Genomic DNA, 26,391 nt, shown 5'->3' with positions numbered 1-26,391 from the left:
GACAAACAAACTGTGATTGCATTCACTACACTTTTGGCACACAGACTTACTCTGCTAAACTGAAAGAATCCAAACTCTCCTCTTTTAAGTCAGTGGGAAAAATGTTTTATACTATTTGAAATTGGAAAAAATCAAATATTCAGTTTGAGGATCCGTATGACAGACTTTTTTCAAAACATGGCAGGACCTAATCAGTAATATTTATAAGCTCTTAAAGCACAGAGGAAGCAATTATTTCTGTATTTCTTTTTCTTCTCCATTCACCTCTATTGACTTATCAAACTTTCAATTTAGGTATGTTTACAAGCCTTAAATTTTACTCCGTTGGCCTCGCTCTCTCTCTCAGGGGTGGGGGTCAACTTGTTCTCAATTCTACTTTTTGTAAAAATTGATTGATTTGTATGGAATGAATCTCAAAAAAAAAAAAAAAACAAGTTGCTGGTGGTGGATTTTAGGAGGCCCAGGCCCCTCGTGGACCCCGTGATCATCAGAGGTGACTGTGTGCAGAGGGTGCAGACCTGTGAATACCTGAGAATGCAGCTGGATGATAAATTGGACTGGACTGCCAATACTGATGCTCTGTGTAAGAAAGGACAGAGCCAACTATACTTCCTTAGAAGGCTGGTGCCCTACAACATCTGCAATAAGATGCTGCAGATGTTCTATCAGACGGTTGTGGCGAGTACCCTCTTCTACGCGGTGGTGTGCTGGGGAGGCAGCATAAAGAAGAGGGATGCCTCACGCCTGGACAAACTGGCGAGGAAGGCAGGCTCTATTGTAGACACGGAGCTGGACAGTTTGAAATCCGTGGCAGAGCGACGGGCACTGAACAGGCTCCTGCCAATAATGGAAAATCCACTGCATCCACTGAACGGGATCATCTCCAGACAGAGGAGCAGCTTCAGCGGCAGACTTCTTTCACTGTCCTGCTCCACTGACAGACTGAGGAGATCGTTCCTCCTCCACACTATGCGACTCTTCAATTCCACCCGGGGGTGTAAACGTTAATATTATACAAAATTATTGTCTGTCTGTTATACCTTCATTGTTATCAGTCTTTAATGTAATATTGTTCTTTATCAGTATGCTGCTGCTGGAGTATGTGAATTTCCCCTTGGGATTAATATAGTATGTATGTATGTATGTATGTATGTATGTATGTATGTATCTATCAACTATAGGTTCAGTCCAAGCTGGTATGATAAAAAAAAAAAAAAAACACAATATTCTGAAACACTAATTAAAATAAATTTCTTGCTTTGTATAAAAATAAAACAAAAAAGTTTAATATTAAGTATCTACTATAAACAGCTCATTGATCAAATATATTCTACATATGAAAGCAGTAAAAACCAGATAAGTGAAAAAGGACACATGAAAAAAAAAACAAAAAAAACACGAGTTTGTTTTTTCCACTCTGTTGCATGTTTACCGAAGATTCAGTAAAGAAATAAACAGTAATTGTGCATGTGGAGGGATAACTAGGGCTATGAAAAGGCCACATTAAATGTAAATAACAGGTACAAATTAGATTTCTAAATTTCCACCAGAGAAAAACATGAAAAATATTTGAAAAAATTCTGTACAACAAGAGAAAACAAGATCCAGGATATGTTATATGCTAATACTAGCAAAATACCCCTGCTTTGCAGCGGCAAAGTACTGCCTTAAAATTTTTATTAAGAAGAAAATTAAACCTTTTTAAACTGAGGGAAAATATACCAATAATTATTTGTTAAGGATCTCTTTGTATGCCACATAGTCAGGTCAGCCCTCTGGTTGTAATATGACCAAGTTGTGCGCTGAGCTTACTCTTGAGTATGCAACGTACAGTTGGCCATGTGAAAAGCAATATTGTCACAAATCTCACAGCTTGGATTGCTGCTGTCATAATCGGTTTGAGTTTCATGGTTTGTTTCAATGATGTTAGTATTTGCAGGACTGGTGTTGAAGTGACATTTGGCAATGAAGCAGCCTTTTTATTTAATCCACGGGTTCTCCGCTGTTTTATTGTTCATTTATTATTATTGTTTTAGTTATTGTGTAGGTATTTTACACTTAGGTACCCATTTCCTTTATTTAATCTGTGGCTTTTCTGCTGTTGTTTTGTTCGTTTATTACGATTATAGTTATTTGATTCCCTTTCTTTGCCTGACTGCCTGCCCATATAAGGTGCACCGCAGTTTTTTTGTGAAGCAGTCTTTGCACAGCTTCTTCGCTGTGTTACAAACGAACGCAATATAAGTCCGTCCTTTCGCCTTGCTTTGCGGTTCTCTACTGTTTTATTGTTCGTTTATTACGATTGTTATAGTTATTGTGTAGCTATTTTAGACTTAGTTTACTGTTCAGATACCCATTTCCTTTATTTAATTCGCGGGTTCTCCACAATTTTTTTGTTCCTTTATTACGATTATAGTTATTTATTGATTCCCGTCTTTGGCTGACTGCCTGCCCATATAAGGCGCTCCGCTGTTTTTTTGTGAAGCTGCCTTCACACAGCTTCTCCACTGTTTTATAAACAAACGCCATATAAGGCCGTTGTTTTTCCTTGCTTCGCCAACTAAGCAGCCTTTTTATTTAATCCACGAGTTCTCCGCTGTTTTACTGTTGGGAGCTCTTCCTTCTTTTCTACGTACTGCAGTCACAGTCAGTTCACGTGATTACGTGGGAGGTGTGATGATGTCACATGCAGCTCTGCCCCCCACGGCTGTTGAGCTAACGTCCATTACAGTATATGGAGAAAAATAGTTTCCAGTTATGACCATTACGCGTAGAATTTCGAAATGAAACCTGCCCAACTTTTGTAAGTAAGCTGTAAGGAATGAGCCTGCCACATTTCAGCCTTCTACCTACACGGGAAGTTGGAGAATTAGTGATGAGTGAGTGAGTGAGTGAGAGCTTTGCCTTTTATTAGTATAGATAACATTATGGTCCGATTGGCTTAAAGGTGGCAAACCAACAGATTTATATGCATCATCAGACCATAATTTGTTACAGCTCCTACCTGCATATAAACACATTGCCAGACTCCAACAGAACTGTGCAGAAATGGACAAAGAAAGGATGAGGAGACTCTGAAGGATGCCTTTAAGCACATTGACTGGGATATGCTTTGTGAGTCACTTAAACAAAAATGAAAAATCTAAAATCTAACCATACAAACACCGAAAGAGAAATGAAGGGTAAATTAAACTTTAAAATGATTGTAATGTAACTATATAAATTCTAATGGTACATTACTCTAAATAATATTCAAAATAATAACAAACTAAGACTAACATAATGGTATTTTAGTTTTGGTGTAGATAACTCACCTTGACTCTCTCTTCCAGTTTGCTGAGACGGATAGTATCTTCAATAATTTTATTTAATGTTCCATGTTTGTCATTTTCCATGGCTAGGGCCTAAAATCACAACATGAAAGCATATATATGTCACATAAAGTGATTTGCAAAGCTGAGAAGTACAACTGATAAAAAGCAAGCTTTTGTAAACAAAGGTTTTAATTATTTTTTTCTCCTTACAAATACATTTTTTCCAGTTCTCTCTGTCTATGACTGCTTTTTTTTTTTTTAATATTGCCAGGGGGCTCTACGAACTGTTTGCTTCGCTCACCAACCCCCAGGCAGGCGCTACCCACTAGCCACTTTGCAGCTCTGCCACTCGTGAATGGAGAAGCGGATGTACAATTTGAACAGATTGTTTTTTTGGGAATTGTTACATATGCGTAATAGAACTAATTATTTTACACTACAGCGATTAAGCATAGTAAAAAATAGTAAACTGTAATAAATTGAAAGAAAATTTTTCATGTTGTGTAAGAGGTATTCGTTGTATTATATGTTTTCGTTCTGTTTGGCTTTGAAATTAACAAACAAATACTTTTTAAACTTACACTTTTACTGTAAAACTTCAGCAAAAAGAATATTTGCAATTAACTTTTCATCAATATCGCACTGAATTTTGATTCTGTGTTTTGACTTACATTGTGATAATGCAACGTATGACTGCCCATGAGTAAATATCATTTCTTTCTCTCTAATAAATAAACCAACTTTTTTGAATGTTTGTTCCTGTTATTTGTTAATTGTCAAAAGCTATTCTAATGGGAAACTGTAAACGTTTTAAGATGATCTCCTTTGGTGTCTAATGTTATCTGCAGAATATATACTACATTACCTTTTTTGTCGCCTGTTAAAATTTTACATGTTAGAATTGTTCGACCAATTGTGATTACAATACATCCTTCTTTTAACAGTAATTCAGCCGGTGGAAGACCAGACACCGTTAATGGATGTAGATATTCTTTAGGATATTGCAAGTTGATGTTTTCAACTTCCACACCATCACCACCACCTGTTTCAGCATAGTCTATTGATATGCATTTAACCAATTTGCTGTGTTACCAATCTACAATTTTTGCATTCATTCATTTGTAATTCTTCAATAAGATTGGAATATACTAAGTCTTCTATAATTGGGAACCTAAAGTGAGGAAAACATAAAAATTTGTAAGAGTTGAGAGTGCAGGAACTGTGTTTGACAAAAGCATTCACACGAATGAGAAGTGAGGGGACCGTGGGCATGGGCTATTAACTGAAAATGGTTCAGAGGAGGGTGGGACCCCCTCTACCAACTTGAAAAAATCTCTTGCCAATAGCCTTGTCTCGTCTCAAGATAGGCTGGGCATGCAGTGGGTGACAAAAAAGAGGGGGTAAATACAATACAACACACAGAACATAACACAAGTAATCCTCAAGCCAATCAGCTCAGTGGGGTCCTTCAGCACCTGTTCTCCCTTTCCCTGAATTTGCATAATGTTATCTAGCTGTGGAAAATATCCTGTGCCAAAGAAAGGGCATTCCAGTGATCTCCTACTTCACACATTATGAAGACCTTTGAGAGGCTGTTTCTAAAACAGCCATGACCTCTGGTTTCAGAACATCTGGATTCTCTGCATCTACATGCTCCACAGAGCCTACTCCCACGTGGCCAAAGCAGACACCACAGTCAGTATCCTGTACTTTTGTACCACCACCCAGGAGCGGCCTTAGGCATGTGCAAACTATGCAACTGCACAGGGCCGCCAAATCCCAGGGGCTGCCATGTCAATATATATTGAATATAAAATAGAATGACAAAATAACAACACAGCTAAAAACGCAGCTGCAAATTTCGGCAAAAGTTAAAAGCTTGTGTCATGAGCACAAGGCAGCTATGTAGTGTTTGCAACGGACGTGGCCATCCGTCGTGCATAAGATACCATACTGACATTGGCAGGTGAAGGGGCCACTGTATTCTTTCTCTGCCCAGGGCCACCACAAGCCTAGAGCCTCCCCTGCACCACCAGACAATAAGCATTATCACAATGAAGAAGAGGAAAAAATATATACATATATATTTACATACATACAAAAACAAACAAACAAGTACCTTACATAAAATCAAAACAACCTTTCACTGATTAGGGAGCGAAATGTTCTCGCTTAAGAGAAACCAGTTTCCCCAATTGGTTTACTGTCTTTACTGTTCTTGAACAAAATGTAAAGTGGAAGCCTCACAGAATACGCCGAACCGATAACAAAAAAGTTCTGTCCTACTGGTCCAAAGAATTGCAGGTGAAACCAAAAAAAAGTCAGCCTTCAGAGATGCGTCTCCCTTGTGTCGCCAAGTGAGAAGAAAAAAAAACTTCTTCCAGCAGGTGTATTCTTGGCGCCACCTCGTTGCTTCCCCTTAATCCACCGCATGAAGTCTCTCTCTCCCCTTCTTTTCCAGTTTAAAGTCTTCATCACCAATCGTCCTGTTCGTGTTGTGACATCCCCTTTTAATATTGTATTTTCAGTAACCACTTTTCTTGAAGTGCAACCTAAGGAGCTGCAAACTGCCAACTGGACAATAGCACATGTGGCACCTGCTACAGTTTGACTTATTCAGTTTAACTCCTGCATTCTCCCGGATTATGGACTACCTCTTCAACAGACAGCAGTTTGCGTATTCGTAGTAATTAGAACATTAGAACACTCTAGATGAAAACAGGCCATTCAGCTCAACAAAGCTCGCCAGTCCTATCCAGTTATTTCTTCCAAAAAAACATCGAGTCGAGTTTTGAAAGTCCCCAACGTCTTACAGTCTACCACACTACTTGGTAGCTTATTCCAATTGTCTATGGTTCTTTGTGTAAAGAAAACCTTCCTAATGTTGCAACAACTGCTGCAACAACAATAATCATAAAAATAATAATCCTAAAACTGGCATAGCATAAGACACAAAGTCATGGCAAAGTAAAATTAAATGATCAACTATAACTGTAGATTTGTTAAAGACTGTTTAATTCATATTATATAGTAACCATCTTTCATATGGGTCTACATTAAAACTTGTGTTAAAACTCTGCAAATACTATCCTCTGTTGTTCACCACCATCAATGAATTGATGAATATACTTTTAAGATTCGCTTCTGGTCCTGGAACTTAAAAGTTCTCCATAGCTGAAAAAAATGACCATGTGCATTGAATGGATGGTTATATTGCATTCTTTGCACAAATTAGCTAGGATATGGTAATCATGAATCCTGGGTAAAAGTTTAGAGATAATCATTGTACTTTGATTTCATTGAATTATATTAGGCTATTCAGTTCAGTTCAAGGGCCTAAGTATAATTTATAAGGTTACAATTTATGGTGTTTTGTAGTAAAATTATAATGGTGCTATCACCATCACTGTAAGCTACATGGCTTAAAAAGAGATCTATCCAAACCTATACTCATTTACAATATGGTAAATTTTATGGTGCAACTCAAACCACCTACCTGAACACCAGCAAAACCAATTAGCTGGTGGTGGATTTTAGGAGACCCAGGCCCCTCCTGGACCCCGTGATTATCAGAGATGACTGTGTGCAGACCTATAAATACCTGGTAGTGCAGCTGGATGATAAATTGGGACTGGACGGCCAATACTGATGCTTGTGCAAGAGAGGACACAGTCGACTATACTTACTTAGAAGGCTGGCGTCCTTCAACATCTGCAATAAGATGCTACATATGTTCTATCAGACGGTTGTGGCAAGTACCCTCTTCTAGGCAGTGGTGTGCTGGAGAGGCAGCATAAAGAAGAAGGACGCCTCACACCTGGACAAAACGGTGAGGAAGGCAGGCTCTATTGTAGGCACGGAGCTGGACAGTTTTACATCCGTGGCAAAGCGATGAGCGCTGAGCAGGCTCCTGTACAATCATGGAGAATCCACTGCATCCACTAAACAGTATAATCTCCAGACAGATGAGCAGCTTCAGCACACAGACTGCTGCCACTGCCCTGTTCCACTGACAGACTATGCGACTCTTCAGTTTCACCCGGGGTTGGTAAACGTTAACATTATACAAAGTTATTGTCTGTTTTACCTGCATTTGTGTCACTCTTTAATTTAATGTTGTTTTTCATCAGTATGCTGCTGCTGGAGTTTGTGAATTTCCCCTTGGGATTAATAAAGTATCTATCTATCTAATATACTGCCATTCAAAGACAACTTACTTTACACAGATGTGGCAAACTTCTACGAACATAATAATAAAATAATAATTCTTTACATTTATACAGTGCTTTTCTCACTACTCAAACTCTTTTCATAATGAGTGGGGAGCCACTTCAACCATCAATAATGCGTAGGATCCACCTGTATGATGCAGTGGCAGCCATTTTTGAACTAGTATGCTCAGCACACATGAGCTATAAGGTGGTGAAGTGGTGAAAGAGATAGCCAGAAAGGCTAATTAGAGACAGGGGATGATTAGGGGGACAGAATGACTTCACCACACAGGCCAATTTTCCCTTGCATTGGGATACACACCTGCTCTATATGTAGGCTGCCCAGGGATCTTTTATAATCGTGACCTTGGTTTTACACCTCATCGGATAGACAGTGCTATTTTTTTAAGATGTGAGAGAAGTCACATTGTCCGTATCACTGCACTATGGCATTGGATTCCACATTCAGACTACAGGGTATGCCACCCTGCTGGCCTCACCAACACCTCTTCCAGCAGCAACCCAACCTTTTCCTAAATGGTCTTCCATCCAAGCCAATACACCTCAGATGCTATATGTTTTCTGCAATGTAAACACATTAAACACATTTTTTCTAACAGAGATTTGCAGACAAATTTGGCAGTGATGATTCCACTCAAAGCATTTTAAACACTTGACATTGTGAACTTTGCAGATTTCCTGCACTGCAAATAATTTGAAGGCAGAATGTAGCTGGTACTCAGGTTTGTTTATTAGGTTGCATCTGTCTGACAAAATAATTTTTATTAATTTTGTAAATTCAGGATAGATGCTGGCACATGGTCATATAGAATTTGATCCCTCACTCAGGAAACGTAATTGAGACACTAACTGCAGTCTGAAGTCAAGAGGAGTTGGTATAGATTTTTCGATTCATTTTTATCATCACAACTTTTCTCTAGCATTGTTCCACCAGGACTGCATCCCCATAGACAGCATGGTGATATGCAAAATTCAGTAAGATGAATGCCAATAACATGTATTGACATGTGCCTTTAAAATGTGTCTGTGCCATTTTGATTCTCAGACACTCACAGTGTAATAGGGCTTCATACTGGATGTGTATCCAAAAGTTCACACTCAAATTTCTGTATTGTTATTTCACAATGCTAAAAAAAACAGTCGCATGACAATGCTATGAAGTGCCACCTGTGGCGATTGTTTTATTAACTAAGTGTGTATATGGACCTGGCTCTGGACTTAACCTTCACTAATATTTCAAACAACATCACCATCCCCTTCAACATTCTAACCAGACTCACTTCTGTTGTGTTACAATTTAAGGTAAAGTAGCAGGAATTCAAATAAAATCCTTTATATTCTGACAGTTGTTGGTTTGGAGATTCCTTCCCAACAGTGTCATGTAATCAGATTGTACTAATGTATCCAACATAGTGCAGTATTCCAGACAATCTCTTAACTTTTCCATTTCCGTAATCTACCAAGAACATGCTGGACTGCTGAGTGCCATGCTGCCAAGCCCGCACTTGTATGTTACTCAAGAAAACCTGTTACTCTGACCTTGATGTGGCATGTCCTGGCTCCTGCGTTCATAACTTTGAATGGCACACTCAGCACAGCTTGCCACCTTACCTTAGATTTTCAGAAGAATTTCTTCAGTGACTATGAAATGTACAATGGAACAACAGAAAGTTGAGGAATGGTTTCTTACCTCTTACCTGGATTGCTAAAATCTGTTGTGGTCTTAAAAAATGAGAAAGCTAGGGCCAGTCTGGTCTGCCACATGTGCCCCTCCCACTGAGAGACTCCACAACAGATTAAACATAAATCCAAATTAACTCTATTAAATAAACCATGAACAAAGTCTACCCAAAATATTTATAATTCCCCCTAATAATATGAAACAAAAAACACAATTAGTTCATAAAATAAACAAAAACATAGTCCCTGACCAAAGTCTATATTTCCAGATGAAACTGGTGGAAATAAGAATAGCATGGGTGAACAGCCATTTAGGAATAAGCAAGCTTTGTTCTACCATATAAAAGGAAAGTTCAATGATTAGCTGAGACAACTCCAGTGCAGACAAATACATACACTTACACTTCCACTTCCAATGAAGACCAAAGCACACAAATTCCAGAAAGAACTATAATCCCATCCATCTACTTAAAAGTACCGTAATCCCAAAAATGTAAAAGGTGATGCAGAAACATTGGATACTAGAAAAAAACTCTTTCATTACTGGTATTCCATTAAAATGTTACACAAATTTAAGCTTCATTCCACTAACCTATGCAGTTTGGTAGTCTCTTTTTTGGTGGAGCTGCCATACTGTGCTTATATATGCATGACATGTATCATATATCTGTAGTAAACAATATTTATGCATGTTATCACATTGAAAAAATTAATTCAAGGCACATTCATTTCTTTTGGTTTTAGTATTCATCTACTTATTTAACCATCATAACACATTAAGGAGTGCTAATAACATGACAGCATCTGAACAATAATGTAATACTTAGGAGTAATGCATAAGGATGAGGAATGCATACAGAAACAAATAGGTTTTAGACAGAATTAACTGTAAATGAGGGTTTTTCAAGTTTCCCCAGCATATAGTGCTTAATTAAAAATGAGAAATGCCATTCACTTTTAAACACATAGCAATAATTAATAATTATTTAATTATTTCTTAATTATTATTGAATTCCCTCGCACATAATAGATATTTAATAATTTATGCTTATTTTTGAGCATTCTTGCCCAATGTCCTGCTTCAATGCTTATACCAGCCTTGAATAAAAATATTTTATCAAAATAATGAGTAGAAATCTGAAAGTTCAGTCATACAATTGACTATCAAGACCAGCATTATGAATTTAAACATAAATTTAGTACTTTTCAAGTCAAAGCTACACTCATAGTATATATTAATTTGCTGCATGAAATTATGTTCTGAAGGGAAGCATATTTTATATATTTAAAAAAATAACTAGCCTGTTCTTGGCATTTCTATAGTGGTGCTAATGGGCACCTGGTTTTCAATGTGAAAGGTGAATGGAACGCAAAATATTGAGCTACTACCTCAGGGCACTTTGCTTCAAAGTTTTTCCATTTTTATCTCCTCAACTATTAGAATTTACTTTCTAGTTAGTATTGTCCATTGCGAGAGATGGACGCCTCAGACAGTGCTCAACTGGCAGTGGTGTTTATTTAGGTGTTCTATTTTTATCTATCCAAGATATCCTGTAATTTAATTAACCCGAAAGGAATCAATTAGAATAAAGTACAGTTGTGCATGAAAGTTTGTGAACCCTTTAGAATTTTCTATATTTCTATATAAATATAGCCTAAAACATCATTAGGATTTTCACTCAAGTCCTAAAAGTAGATAAAGAGAAACCAGTTAAACAAACGAGACAAAAATATAATACTTGGTCATTTATTTATTGAGGAAAATGATCGAATATTACATATTTGTGAGTGGCAAAAGTATGTGAACCTCTAGGATTAGCAGTTAGTTTGAAGGTGAAATTAGAGTCAGGTGTTTTCAATCAATGGGATGACCATCAGGTGTGAGTGGGCACCCTGTGTTATTTAAAGAACAGGGATCTATCAAAGTCTGCTCTTCACAGCACATGCTTGTAGAAGTGTATAATGGCACAAACAAAGGAGATTTCTAAGGACCTCAGAAAAAGAATTGTTGATGCTCATCAGGCTGGAAAAGGTTACAAAACCATCTCTAAACAGTTTGGACTCCACCAATCCACAGTCAGACAGAAAGTGTACAAATGGAGGAAATTCAAGACCATTGTTACCCTCCCCAGGAAGTGTAATAGTCGGGAAGGTCACAAAGAACTGAAGGCCTCTCTCACATTGGCTAATGTTCATGAGTCCACCATCAGGCGAACACTGAACAACAATGCTGTGCATGGCAGGGTTGCAAGAAGAAAGCCACTGCTCTCCAAAAAAAAACATTGCAGCTCGTCTGCAGTTTGCTAAATATCACGTGGACAAACCAGAAGGCTATTGGAAGAATATTTTGTGGATGGATAAGACCAAAATAGAACTTTTTGGCTTAAATGAAAAGTGTTATGTTTGGAGAACGGAAAACACTGCATTCCAGCATAAGAACCTTATCCCATCTGTGAAACATGGTGGTGGTAGTACCATGATTTGGGTCTGTTTTGCTGCATCTGGGCCAGGATGGCTTACCTTCATTGATGGAATAATGAATTCTGAATTCTAAGGAAAATGTCAGAACATCTGTCCATGAACTGAATATCAAGAAAAGGTGGGTCATGCAGCAAGACATTGACACTAAGCACACAAGTTGTTCTACCAAAGAATGGTTAAAGAAGAATAAAGTTAATGTTTTGGAATGGCCAAGTCAAAGTACTGACCTTAATCCAATCGAAATGTTGTGGAAGAACTTGAAGCGAGCAGTTAATGTGAGGAAACCCACCAATATCCCAGAGTTGAAGCTGTTCTATACAGAGAAATGGGCTAAAATTCCTCCAAGCCGGTGTGCAGGAATGATCAAAAGTAACTGGAAACGTTTAGTTGCAGTTATTGCTGCAAAGGGGGGTCAATCATTTTCCTTAATAAATAAATGACCAAGTATAATACTTCTGTCTCATTTGTTTAACTGGTTTCTCTTTATTTACTTTTAGGACTTGAGTGAAAATCTGATGATGTTTTAGGTCATATTTATGCAGAAATATAGAAAATTCTAAAGGGTTCACAAACTTTCAAGCACCACTGTATATTAAAAACATGAGCAGAAGACCAAGGTTTCAGAAAGAGAAGGAAAGGGTAGCTAAAGTTACATCAAATTCTAAGCTGGTCTCAAGCTTACGATATTGCCTTCCACAGACTGAGCTGGAAGAGACAGACAAAGGATTGGATCAATCAGGACCTCGTGATACAGCATCTGTTCCAGCCGACAGAGAATAAGGGAGTGAGACAAGCAATGAGAACATACTGCTCTTGGATGGCATATATGAACTAAGCATGGCCTCTTAAAGTAAAAGATCAGAGGGTACATTTAAGTAATAACAATTTAGCAATAATTGCTGAAAAAAATGCAAGAAAATTTGAGCAAAACTGAGGATAACATCAGACTACTCTGTCCTCACGTGGAATAAGTTAAGCAAACATTTATGACTCGTATTGAAGACATAAAACAATTGACATCCACCACTGACAAAAAAGCAACTTCTGTAGCATCCAAATACAAAGTGCTTTGTGATAAATTTGCAGCATTGGAAGACAGATATAGAAAGAACAACATCAGAAGTAAAGGACTTCCTCAAAACTGTGAAAGTCCAAAACCAGTGAAATTCATAGCTGAATTGTTTTAAAAAATAATAGGAGAAGACTTTAAATCAGACATTGAGATCTCAGCGGCTTGCATTTGTGGACCGAATGCCTCAAAGCTTAGAACCCTGACTGTCAGATTCAACAAACTACAAGTTAAAGGAAAATTGATATTCATTCTCAAACAGAAAGAGGAAATTATATACTGCTCAATAAAAATTAAAGGAATACTTTTTAATTAGAGTATAGTATGAAGTCAATGAAACATTTAGAATATTGATCTGGTCATTAAGTAGCAGAGGGAGTTGTTAATTAGTTTCAGGTGCTTTGGTGTTAATGAAATTAACAGGTGCACTACAGGGGCAACAAGGAGACAACCCCTAAAACAGGAATGGTTTAACAGGTGGAGGTCACTGACATTTTTCCCTCCTCATCTTTTCAGCCTGTTTTTTCACTAGTTTTGCATTTGGCTATGGTCATTGTGACTACTGGTAGCATGAGGCAATACCTGGACGCTACATAGGTTGCACATGTACTCCAGCTTCACCAGGATGGCACATCAATATGTGCCATTACCAGAAGGTTTGCTGTGTCTCCCAGCACAGTCTCAAGGGCATGGAGGACATTCCAGGAGAAAGGCTGATACTCTGGGAGAGCTGGATAGGGCCGTAGAAGGTCCTTAACCCATCAGCAGGACCATTATCAACTCCTTTGGGCAAGCTGGAACAGGATGAGTACTGCCAGAGCCCTACAAAGTGATCTCTAGCAGGCCACTAGTGTGAATGTCTCTGACCAAACAATCAGAAACAGACTTCATGAGGGTGGCCTGAGGGCCTGATGTCCTCTAGTGGGCCCTGTGCTCACTGCCTGGCACCATGGAGCTTGATTGGCATTTGCCATAGAGTACCAGAATTGGCAGGTCCACCACTGGACCCCTGTGCTTTTCACAGATGAGAGCAGGTTCACCCTGAGCACATGTGACTGATGTGAAAGGGTCTGGAGAAGCCGTGGAGAACATTATGCTGCCTGTAACATCATTCATCATCACTGGTTTGGTGGTGGGTCAGTGATGGTCTGGGAAGGCTTATCCATGGATATCCACAGACTAGACAATGGCACCTTGACTGCCATTAGGTATCGGGATGAAATCCTTGAGCCCATTGTCAGACCCTATGCTGGTGCAGTGAGTCCTGAGTTCCTGGTGCACGACAATGCCCGGCCTCATGTGGCATGAGTATGCAAGCAGTTCCTAGGGGATGAAGGAACTGATAACATTGACTGGCCTCCATGCTTGGCTGACCTTCTGGGACATCCTTTTTTTCCTAACACATTACTCGGTCCATATCAGTATAGATATCCAGCATTATTTTTTTTCCCATTGAGATCTGATGTGTTTTCGAAGTGTTCCTTTAATTTTTTGAGCAGTTATTTGAAGACAGCTGTATTTGTGTTTTTCCAGATTTCTCTCCTTTAACAGCTGCCAAACAAGCTGCTTTCTACAGCATTAAAACAGTGCTTACACAAAGCTGATATCAGATAAAGCTTCATATTTACAGCTAAACTAAAAGTATCAGTGGATGTTTGTTCAATTTTATATTTTAGTTCTCCCGAAGAAGTAGAAGAGCTAAAAAGACTGATCCTGACATTGTTTCAAATATGAACATCAGACAGATTGTGACTTGGCAATGCGAAAAGATTCTGCTTGCAAATTAATCCATCTTCAATGTAATATGTGCCGTAACTATACCTTCTATTTCCTCTTTGGCCACTTTTTTCACTTACTATATTTAAGTTTATTCTATTAATTACATGTGTGTATTAGTAACCACTAAGTAACTGAAGTAATTGAAAGTATCATTAGTAGATAAAGACTGTTTAACATCAAAACCTTTGTTTATTGTATCTGGACTGTACTATCATAAGATATCCTTTGTACACCACTGCTGGGGATTTGTTTTGTTCTGCCAAGGGTCTGTTTTGTATATGCTCTGTCTCTTGGCATGTCAGAGGACTGGGATTGTGTGAAGTGTGGTTTTGAGGCAAAAAGAAGGATTTGGGGGAAGAGGAGAAAAAGAGCAAGTTACTTTTTATATATCCTTTATACTCCCACAACATAATAATGAGCATGGGAATGGCACTATATAAGTATAATGTATTATTAACACTAGAATCCCTGAAGCCTACAAAAAAACTTGTAACCCGGCCCACCTTAAATTCCTTCGCACCTCACCATAAGCGTGTTTTATTTTGTAAATGTGTCGATCAGCACAAGATGCAAGCAGCCTGCTATTCCATTCTCCTACCGTTGAAGCTAATCTCGGGCAAAAAGTTCAAGTCTTCTTTATTTGTATGCGAGGTCCTCTGAGTTGCATAGAGTAAATAATATTGTATATTGTTATTTGGAAGACATGTATTTCATGTGTGTTCTGTGTCGACAATGATGGGATGACAGGAAATGTGAAGAAATGTTGAACAAACACCTAAAATAGAAACTTTTTTCATGTTATAGTACTAACAACAAAATTTTGACATCAAGTGTATTATAGTATGTTAAGACTGAAATCCAAATATCAAATAAACACTTTCACAAAAGGTACATATATAACAACATAAGTGCGTTTTATTCAAGAATATATCCAAAGAAAAAGAAATTGGGTTAGGGTACAAAGCAGACACAACCTCTTGAGTGGTGAGTGATAAAAACTACAGACTCAAAATCAAGAGGTACTGGGATTGAATCCGGGTTTCCTCCAGAATTACTTAATCTTAATCTTTGAGTAAGAGCTACTTTTATTGTTACTATTGTACTATAAAAACATACATTTGACTTGAGTCTGTAACAGCCGGTATAAATTTATGGTGCTTGTAAACGTTAGCGTTTATTTAATTATTTATTCAGTTTTATTCTCTTAGTCCTGTTTACGCTCACCCCGATCTGACACTGCTGTTTTCAAATAAGATGTGCTATAACAGAGGTGAACTCAGATGAGGATGAGGGTTCTACATCGAAGAAAGAGAACAGAAGCCCTCCCCGCAATAAATGTCCACTCACATATAAGAACAACGCAGCTGCACCAGGCATAAAGGCGAAAGATTTAACTGTTTGGATGCATCAACAGGTTGGGCATCATCCTGCCAGTCAGTCTGCCACACACGTGTCCTTCAAGGAAAAAGCAGGTCTTACAGAGCTTGCCAAGGTATCGTGCAAAGTCCTGTTTGTGATTACGTTTTGTGATGGTCTTTATATAAGAAAATTTATATGTTACTTATATAAAAGCCAGACTGAATATTATTTATCTTGATTTATTTACTTATCAAGCCTACAGCGTAAAGTCAGAAGTACACGGCAGAGCTTCTTCTGTTTGATCGACACGGGCATGCTCACAAAGTACATGTACTGAAGTGACTTTAGCTGCAGGTGGAAGCACCATGCAACTGTTGTTATGGTTGTGCCTTTGTCCTGAAACAGTTTTATAAGTTTTATGACCTTAGTCTCAGAAAGTCTCTCTCCCGTGGGGCGACTGGAATCTTTTCCTGAATAAAGGTCAAACACAGTTACATAGGATGCAACAGGAGCTTCCACCTGCAGCTAAAGACTATTATAGGCTCAAATCAAATGAATGTTTTTATTGTACAATAGTAACAATAAGAGCAGCTCCTACTCAAAATGGTAATTCTGGAGAGTGCCTGGATTTGATCCTGATATCTCTTGATTATAGATTTTATTAAAATCAAATAACATTTCATAGAAATAAGTCACGTTTTACAAAATTTGATTCTAAACTAATCAACCCCTACCCTGAGAAAGGGAGCTAGGTCAGCAGAGTAAAACTTTAAACAAATTAAAATAAGTAAATAGATAAATTAATAAAAATAGAGTAAAAAATGTTTTGTACAAATTCTCTAAGTGACAATTAGATTTTTTCCAATTTTAGATAATATATAACACCAGTTACCCACTGACTTAAAATAGGAGATTTAGAATTCTTCCAGTTGATCAAAATAAGTCTGTGTGCCAATAGTGCAGTAAAGGCAATTACAGTTTGTTTGTCCTTCTCCACTTTAAGCCCATCTGGGAGTACACCAAACACAGCTGTTAATGGATTAGGAGGTATTGCGACACCTAGGCTGTCTGAAAGGCATTTAAAGATTTTGGTCCAGAATTATATTAATTTGGTGCACGCCCAAAACATGTGTCCCAGTGAAGTTAGAACTTGATTGCAATGTTTGCAGGTTGGATCTTGCCCTGGAAACCTTTTGGACAATATTAAATGAGACAGGAGTGCTTGATATATAAATTTTAAGTTGAATAATTATATGCTTTGCACATATTGTGCTCAAGTAAATTCTTTGCATTGCTACCTTCCTTTTTTTGAAATGTTTGTGAAAGATCTTTTTCCCACTGTACTCTTGGATCTTTGAAAGGGAGGGGCTGTAAAATGGTTTTATATATTACAGAGATGCTGTCGGAGTCCTCAAGACTGATCAATATTTTTTCCAGCATAGAGGTATATGGGATGTGAGGAAAATTGGGTAGGATTTGTTTAACAAAGTTTCTAATTTGAAGACAGTGAAAGAAATGTGTTGCTGAAAGTTACATTTGGAGTGTGATTGTTTGTAGGATGCAAAGACGCTGTCTATGTACAGATCTCTAAGTGATTTAATCCTGAATGTTTTCCAGACATTAAAAACTGCATACATTTGAGAGGATGGAAAAAGGTGGTTCTCATGCAGAGGCGCCACAGCTAAAAGCTTCTCTATCTTAAAATACTTCCTACATTGGTTCCATATTCTGAGTGAGTGAAGCATAATTGGGTTGTTAGTATATTGGCAATGAAAGAAATGGGGTACAAAGCAAGGAATATAAAGAATTACTGCAGAATTTTATTTCTATTGCAGACCAAGCCTGTGTATGTTCATCTATTTTTGTCCATTTCCAGGTTTTTATTGCTTTGACATTTGCTGCCCAGTAATACAACTGAAAGTCAGGTAGAGCCATACCACCTTCTGCCTTAGGTCTTTGTAGGGTCACCCTTTGGATATGTGGATGTTTTGAATTCCAAATAAATGAGGTTATGGTTGAATCTAACCTTCTTAAAAATGATTTATTGATGTATATTGGAATGTTTTGAAATAAAAAAAACTTACGAAGGATATTCATCTTAACAGTGTTAATTCGTCCAGCTAAAGTGAGATGAAGGGTAGACCATCTATGTAAGTCTTGCTTAATTTTTTCCATACAGAGGGTAAAATGTTGTTGATAAAGAGCTTTATGTTTACTTGTGATGTTAACCCCAAGGTATTTAAACTGATCTGCAATGATAAAAGGGAAGGTGTCCAATCTAATATTGTGGGCTTGAGAATTCACTGGAAAGAGCACACTTTCATTCAAATTAATTAATTAAAGACCAGAAATCTTTTGAAATTCTGTTAGTGCTGTTAGGACTGCAGGCACAGTATTTTGTGGATCTGATATATACAGTACCATATCATCTGCATATAGAGAAAGTTTCTGTTCACGTCCTTCTCTGATAATCCCCTTTATCTTATAAGCATTTTGACAGTGAACTGCCTTTGGCACAATAGCGATTGCAAAAAGCAGTGGTGACAAGGGCATCCTTGTCTAGTACCACGTTCTTGCTTAAAGTAGTCTGAATGAATGTTGTTACTACAAACTGAAGCTGTTGGACTGGTATACAGTAGTTTGATCCATGCACAAATGTTTGGGCCAAACCCAAATTTCTCCAATATAGTGAAAAGGTAGTTTCATTCAACCATATCAAATGCTTTTTCTGCATTCAATGACATAATATCTCCAGGGTGTTAGACTTTGTGGGTGAATATATTACATTAAACATTTGTGATATTGCTGAAGGAATCACTTTCTCAATCATTCTAACTAGGACTTTGGAGTGTATCTTAACATCATTCATCAGTGAAATTGGTCTGTATGATGCACATTGTAATAAGTCCTTATTTTGTTTAGGAAAGACAGTAATTAATGCTTGGCAAAAAGTTTGAAGTATAATTTTATTGTCTCTAGCTTCTGCAAATGTTGTTAATAAAAGGTAAGATAGCTGAGTTGAGAATTTTTTATAAAATTCAGCAGTTCTTATCGCTGCACTATTCAAGAGGTCGTATCCGTGTCGTACCCTAACCCAATTTGTTTTTCTATGGTTATATTCTTGAATAAAAGCACACTTATTTTGTTATATATGTACTTTTTGTGAATTTGTTTATTTGATATTTGGACTTCAGTGTTTACACACTATACACTCCATGTTAAAATTTTGTCATTAGTACTATAACATGAAAAAAGTTTCTGTTTTAGGTATTTGTTCAACATTTTTTGGGTTTCCCGCATTTTCTGTCATGTGATCATTGTAAACATGGAACACACATGAAATGTATGTGTTCCAGATAATTATATATTATTTACTTGAGCTGGGGGAAACTTTTTGCCCGAGATGAGCTCTGGTGGTGGGGGGTGGGATAGCAAACTGCTTGCTGCTTGTGCTGAGCGACACATTTACAAAACAAAAGACGCTGATAGTAAGGTGCGAATGGATTTAAAGTGGGCCGGGAGTACGTGTTTTGTCGTAGCCTTCAGGGATTCTAGTGTTAATAAGCTTCTTAGCCATAATATCTGGCAATAATATGGAATTAAGGTTAAAGCTAATTTATAAAACAACACGCAACTTTTACTTAAGCTAAGAAAATGTCCTGAAAAATTCAGAAGCGTCTCTCTGACCAAACAGTAAACTTTGCAAGCTTGAATGGCAAAGGTTTCAATCATAGTCTAAAAAGAAAAAAGTAACCTCCTACCTAACAGTGAGGAGACTCACTTAAAAATTTAAGTAACAGTTTCGATTACAAACAGATTGGACTGGCCACATTTTGCACAGCAATTATGCAAAACAAATAACTAGAGGTGTGAGAATCTTGTGACAACAAAAACATTTATTTATATATCACATTTTCATAGAACCAATGTACCTTAAAATGCTTTACAAGATGACAAAGAGAAAGTTTCATGAAAAGAAAAACAAGTAAGATTAAGCAATAAAACTAAGGAATAAGTAACAAAAACTATATAAAAAAGGTAAGGTCAAAAGGCTGAGAGGACAGAAAAAAACAAACAAAAAGAAAAACTTCAGTTAGGCTGGAGAAAAAAGCAAACCCACAGGTGTTTCAAAGCCAAAAAGACTGCCAAGCTCTTCTGGGCATTATACCTAACATAAATGGTCATAAATCAGTTCCCTTTGTTTTCATGCTTCACATGATAGTAGTTGATGATGTTGGTCTTGTGGACAGTTGGGACACATGTCTTTATTCCATCAATGCAGGGGGCTGCATGGTGCTTTGTTCAGGTGGTGGCGGTGCAGATTGCCACTACAGACTGTGGATCCCTGAAGAATACAGTATGACAATTCTATCCCCACATAGTCTATCAGGAATACAACTGATATGTAGCTAAGAAAAAGCCAAATTAAAATAGTGGGTTTATAGCAGTTTTTAATATGTTCCACAATATTAGCCTGATGAATTTCTATTGGTAAAGTATTTTAGATTTTAGGTACATAACTGCAAAGGGCCACCTACCCACTTAAGTATGGCTTTGAGAATTATAAGCAAGCCTCCATTTAAAGATCTAAGGCTACTACGTGAAGTGTTGGGGGAAAGGAAGGATAGAACAAGATTATTTAAAGCTTTATAAACCATTAGTAGTATTTTAAAGTCAATTCTGAATGACACAGGTAACAAACGTAACAACTCTAAAACTGGTGACATGTGCTTATGTTTTCATTTTACAGTTAAGATTCTGGCTGCTGCATTCTGCACTAATTGCAAGATTGAAAGATTGATGTCTTTCTTAGGTAGTTCTGTTAGGAGTGCATTACAATAATCTAGTCGACTAAAAACAAAAGTATGAATTTATTTTTCAGTATCTTGTAAAGTTACATGAGGCCTAACTTGTGTTCACTTAAGTGAAAATGTGTATAATGTGCCTTGGATGCAAAAAGGTAGTTAAAGATTGCGAGTTGTTCCAAAACAGAACTGCTAGTATTAAATCAAGATGCCCACTTTAAAGGTCAGAGGAGCTGCTGCCTGGCATCAAAGGGCCCCATGTGCATGTCCCGAAGAAGGCTGCCTTCTACAGCAAGGTGGTGGCTCTGAGGCTAAAGATCTGCACTGGTATCTGGAAGGTTGCCGGTTCAAATCCCATTACTGCCTGGAGGAGTCTTCCTCTTTTAGACCCTTGAGCAAGGCCCTTACCATAAATATTGCTCTGGGGTTCTGTACAATGGTTAACCCTGCGCCTTGACCTCCTGAGGTCAGGCAAAAAGGCAATTTTCCCCCAAGGGAATTAATACAGTATATCAAAATCAAAAAACACTGTCACTTATGCAGACCAGTAGCACTCTGGATATTCATACACATGTTCTGGGAATGTACTTCAATTCTTGCATTCTGTCTGTTCTGCTGACTAACTTTATAACTCATTAATATTGATTATACTGATTAATCTTTCCTAGCCTTCTGATTATTCCTTATTTCCAACAAAAACTGTAGAACCACATGACCCTTGGTGGCAGATGAATATTTACCCTCTAAACTTGCTATTACAGTGCCTTGCAAAAGTAGTCCTCAGTCTTTGTCCTATTTTATCACATTCCAGTCTGGAATTAAAATGGATTTTAATTCCACATAATAACACATAATTAGTTGATTAGCATCCACCTGTGTCCAATCAAAGTGTCATGTGACAGGTTCTGAAAAGTCCCTGACTCTGCAACACCAATAAGCAAGCAACATGAAAACCAAGGAGCAATCCAAACAGATCAAAGACAAAGTTGCAGAAAAGTATAGATAAGGGTTGGATTATAAAACATATCCCAAACATTGAAAATCCAATGGAGCACCATTAAATCTATTATAACAAAACAGAAGGAATATGGCACCACTACAAACTTGACAAGAGAAGCCCAACCACCAAAACTCACAGACCAGGCAAGGACGGTAATAATAAGAGATGCAACAGAGACACCAAGGATAACACTGATGGAGAAGCAAAGATCCACAGCGGAGATGGGAATGTCTGTCCAAAGGACCACTTGAAGCCATACAGAGTTGCCAGAAAAAAGCGATTATTTAAAGAAAAAAACAAGAAAGCATGTTTGGAGTCTGCCAAACAGAATGTGGTGTGCTCCCCAAGCACATGGAAAAAGATTCTCTGCTTAGATAAGACTAAAAATGAACATTTTGCCCATTATGGGAAACACCATTTGTGGCACAAACTCAATACTTCCACTGTCAAGGACAGTGTGTAAAATAAGAAATCCTAAAGCTATTGTTTAAGAAAGGTAGCTGCTAAGACTTTAACCTTGACAGATGGTTATAAAGTAACTATTCATTTGAGTGGCCTGGTATCTCCTGTGTGGGTCCTCCTAGTCTTGAGTCGAATGGTGGGAACTGAACACTAAATAGGTTTTAGACACCTGCATAGGATTTGAAGTAATGATGGTCAGTTTCGGTCAGATAATGGACATTAGGTAATAGTGGTCTGAAGAGCAAGAAGGAGAAGAATATTTTGCATAGATAATAAGAAATGTAATATAAACTGATTCACTTCCAAATGCTTGCACCATGGTGAAGTCTCTTTGTTACATTGTTGTGTAATATAAGGATTGCGGTGTAGGAATCAAACTTCCTCCTGCTTGTCTTTGCTTAACCCAAATGACCCTAAACATACTATTAAAGCTACACTGTAGTGGTTAAAGGGGAAATATTTAAATGTCTTTGAAATGCCTAGTCAAATAACAAACCTCAATACAATTGAGAATCAGCAGGATGACTTGAAGATTACTTTACACCAAAGCATCCCATCTAAATTAAAGGAGATGGACCATTTTGCCTTAAGGAATGGGTGAAAATCCCTGTGGTTGGATGTACTAAGCTAATAGAGATATTCATCAAGATTTGCAGCTGTAATAGAAGAAAAAGGTGGCTCTACAAAGTACTGATTTTGGGGGATGAATACCTATGCACATTCATTGTCTGTGTCAAAATAACTGATATTTTATACCTTTAAATTGGTAGGCATTGTTGTGTAAATCAAATGGTGCTAATCCCTCCAAAATCCATTTTCATTTCAGTTTGAATGCAAAAAAACAAGAAAACTCCAAGGGAGATGAATACTTTCACAAGTCACAGTATACATTCAATTATAATGATGTCTTACCTTCTGCTTCACTATGATACCAACTGGGTCAAGAAGTACTAATGTCTCACAGTTGGAAACCAGAATCAACATTATACACATGCTTTGTAAGGCATCATATTGTTAATTACCAATTAATTCAGTGTGGCCCCGAAATTTTTTTCCTCAATCATTTCATGGAATTTAGTTTTTTAAAAAATGTATGCCTGGGGATTATCCTGTGACCTTAAATTGCATTATTTGTTCCTTGAGCACCAAAGGTACATTGCATGCATATGTTTTGGAATGTTTTGGCTTCTCATGGGCTCACCACCTATGGGAGGGGCCAAGGAGGTCAAGTGCAGTGTGAGTTGGGTGGTGGCCGAAGGCGGGGACCTTGGCGGTCTGATCCTTGGCTACAGAAACTGGCTCTTGGGACGTGGAATGTCACCACTCTGAAGGGGAAGGAGCCTGAGCTAGTGCGCGAGGTCAAGAGGTTCCGGCTAGATATAGTCGGACTCACCTCGACGCACAGCTTGGACTCTGGAACCAAACTCCTTGAGAAGGGCTGGACACTCTACCACTCTGGAGTTGCCCCCGGTGAGAGGCACCAAGCAGGTGTGGGCATACTTATTGCCCCCCGACTTGGAGCCTGTGCATTGGGGTTTACCCCGGTGGACGAGAGGGTGGCCTCCCTCTGCCTTCGGGTTGGGGGAAGGGTCCTGACTGTTGTTTGTGCGTATGCACCGCATGGCAGTTTGGAGTATCCACCCTTTTTGGAGTCTCTGGAGGGGGTGCTAGAGGGCGTACCTTCTGGGGACTCCCTTGTACTGCTGGGAGACTTCAATGCTCATGTGGGCAATGACAATGAGACCTGGAAGGGCGTGATTGGGAGGAATGGCCCCCCTGATCTGAACCCGAGCGATGTTTTGTTATTGGACTTCTGTGCTCGTCACGGATTCACCATAACGAACACCATGTTCAAGCATAAGGGTGTTCATATGTGCACTTGGCACCAGGACACCCTAGGCCTCAATTCGATGATCGACTTTGTGGTCGTGTCATCGGACTTGCAGCCACATGTCTTGGACACTCGGGTGAAAAGAGGGGCGGAGCTGTCAACTGATCACCACCTAGTGGTGAGTTGGCTTCGATGGTGGGGGAGGATGCCGGTCAGGCCTGGTAGGCCCAAACGTGTTGTGAGGGTCTGCTAGGAACGGCTGGCAGAGTCCCCTGTCAGAAGTAGCAGAACTTCGACCACGTCCCGAGGAAGGTGGGGGACATTCAGTCCAAATGGGCCATGTTCCGTGCCTCTATTGTTGAGGCGGCTGACCGGAGCTGTGGCCGTAAGGTGGTCGGTGCCTGTCGTGGCGGCAATCCCCGAACCCGTTGGTGGACACTGGCGGTGAAGGATGCCGTCAAGCTGAAGAAGGAGTCCTATAGGACATTTTTGTCCTGTGGGTCTCTTGAGGTAGCTGATAGGTACCGGCAGGCCAAGCGGAATGTGGCTTCGGTGGTTGCTGAGGCAAATACTTGGGCATGGGAGTAGTTTGGAGAGGCCATGGAGAACGATGTCCGATTTCTCTGGAGGGGGAAGCAGTGCAGTGTCAACACCGTATATGGTGGGGATGGTGCGCTGCTGACCTCGACTGGGGACGTTGTGGGTCGGTGGGGGGAGTACTTTGAAGACCTCTTTGAAGACCTTTTTAAAAAGGGGGACTGGAGGGTGTGTTCCAACTACAGAGGGATCACACTCCTCAGCCTCCCTCGAAAAGTCTATTCGGGGGTTCTGGAGAGGAGGGTCCATCGGATAGTCGAACCTCGGATTCTGGAGGAACAGTGTGGTTTTCGTCCTGGTCGCGGAACAGTGGACCAGCTCTACACCCTTAGCAGAATCCTGGAGGGTGCATGGGAGTTTGCCCAAAAAGTCTACATGTGTTTTGTGGACTTGGAAAAGGCATTCGACCGTGTCCCTCGGGGAGTTCTGTGGGGGGTGCTCCGGGAGTATGGGGTACCGGACCCCCTGATAACTGCTGTTCGGGCCCTGTACAACCAGTATCAGAGCTTGGTCCGCATTGCCCATTTCCAGTGAGAGTTGGACTCCGCCAGGGCTGCCCTTTGTCACCGATTCTGTTCATAATTTTTATGGACAGAATTTCTAGGCACAGCCAGGGTGTTGAAGGGGTCCGGTTTGGTGGACTCAGGATTGGGTCACTGCTTTTTGCAGATGATGTTGTCCTGTTTGCTTCATCAGGCCGTGATCTTCAGCTCTCTCTGGAACGGTTCGCAGCTGAGTGTGAAGCGGGTGGGATGAGAATCAGCACCTCCAAATCCGAGACCATGGTCCTCAGCCAGAAAAAGGGTGGAGTGCCCTCTCAGGGTTGGGGGAGAGATCCTGCCCCAAGTGGAGGAGTTCAAGTATCTCGGGGTCTTGTTCACGAGTGAGGAAAGAATGGACCATGAGATCGACAGGCGGATCGGTGCGGCATCCGCAGTGATGCGGGCTCTGCATCGGTCTGTCATGGTGAAAAAAGAGCTGAGCCATAAGGCAAAGCTCTCAATTTACCAGTTGATCTACGTTCCTACCATCACCGATGGTCATGAGCTATGGGTAGTGACCGAAAGAATGAGATCGTAAATACAAGCGGCTGAAATGAGTTTCCTCTGCAGGGTGTCTGGGCTTTCCCTTACAGATAGGGTGAGAAGCTCAGTCATCCGTGAGGTGTTCAGAGTAGAGCCGCTACTCCTCTGCATCGAGAGGAGTCAGATGAGGTGGCTCGGGCATCTGATCAGGATGCCTCCTGGACGCCTCCCTGGTGAGGTGTTCCGGGCACGTCCAACCGGGAGGAGGCGCTGAGGAAGACCCAGGACACGCTGGAGGGACTATGTCTCCTGGCTGGCCTGGGAACGCCTTGGGATTCTCCCGGAAGAGCTGGAAGAAGTGGCCGGGGAGAGGGAAGTCTGGGCCTCTCTGCTTAAGCTGCTGCCCCCGCGACCCAACCCCGGATAAGCGGAAGAGGATGGATGGATGGATGGATGTTTTGGACTGGCCTTCTAAACTCAGTTTATGGTCAGGTGTGTCTGATTTTCTTACTTCAGTTCTCTTAATTAACATTCCCTTGCTTCTCCACTTTTTTCATTTCATTAATCTGTTATCCAGCAGAGGCTATTGGCATTAGAGATAATCACTGGTAAAGTTACCCATGTCTCTTGCGGGAAATTTCCAGCTTCCTTTTCTCATTTTATCTAAAATGTCTTCTTTATTAATTTGATCCTCTTAAAAAAACTTGGCACCAATGATTAACAGGGTGTCTGGCTCTTATATTAAAAAAATGTGAAA

General features: G+C 39.4%; 1 protein-coding gene across 1 annotated transcript in view; it reads right to left on the bottom strand.

The window, feature by feature from the left end:
• The window catches only part of cep89 (centrosomal protein 89), a 440,613-nt gene that overhangs the window by 78,237 nt on the left and 335,985 nt on the right, over positions 1–26,391 (bottom strand). Inside the window, exon 15 of the mRNA XM_039762400.1 lies at positions 3,315–3,404. Within this exon, the coding sequence (XP_039618334.1) occupies positions 3,315–3,404 (90 nt within the window). The remainder of the gene's footprint in view (positions 1–3,314; positions 3,405–26,391) is intronic.

This window comes from Polypterus senegalus, chromosome 9, assembly GCF_016835505.1.
Source record: "Polypterus senegalus isolate Bchr_013 chromosome 9, ASM1683550v1, whole genome shotgun sequence".
Lineage (NCBI taxonomy): Eukaryota > Metazoa > Chordata > Cladistia > Polypteriformes > Polypteridae > Polypterus > Polypterus senegalus.
Note: the sequence above shows the minus strand (reverse complement) of the source record. Positions and strands in the feature narration are given on the sequence as shown.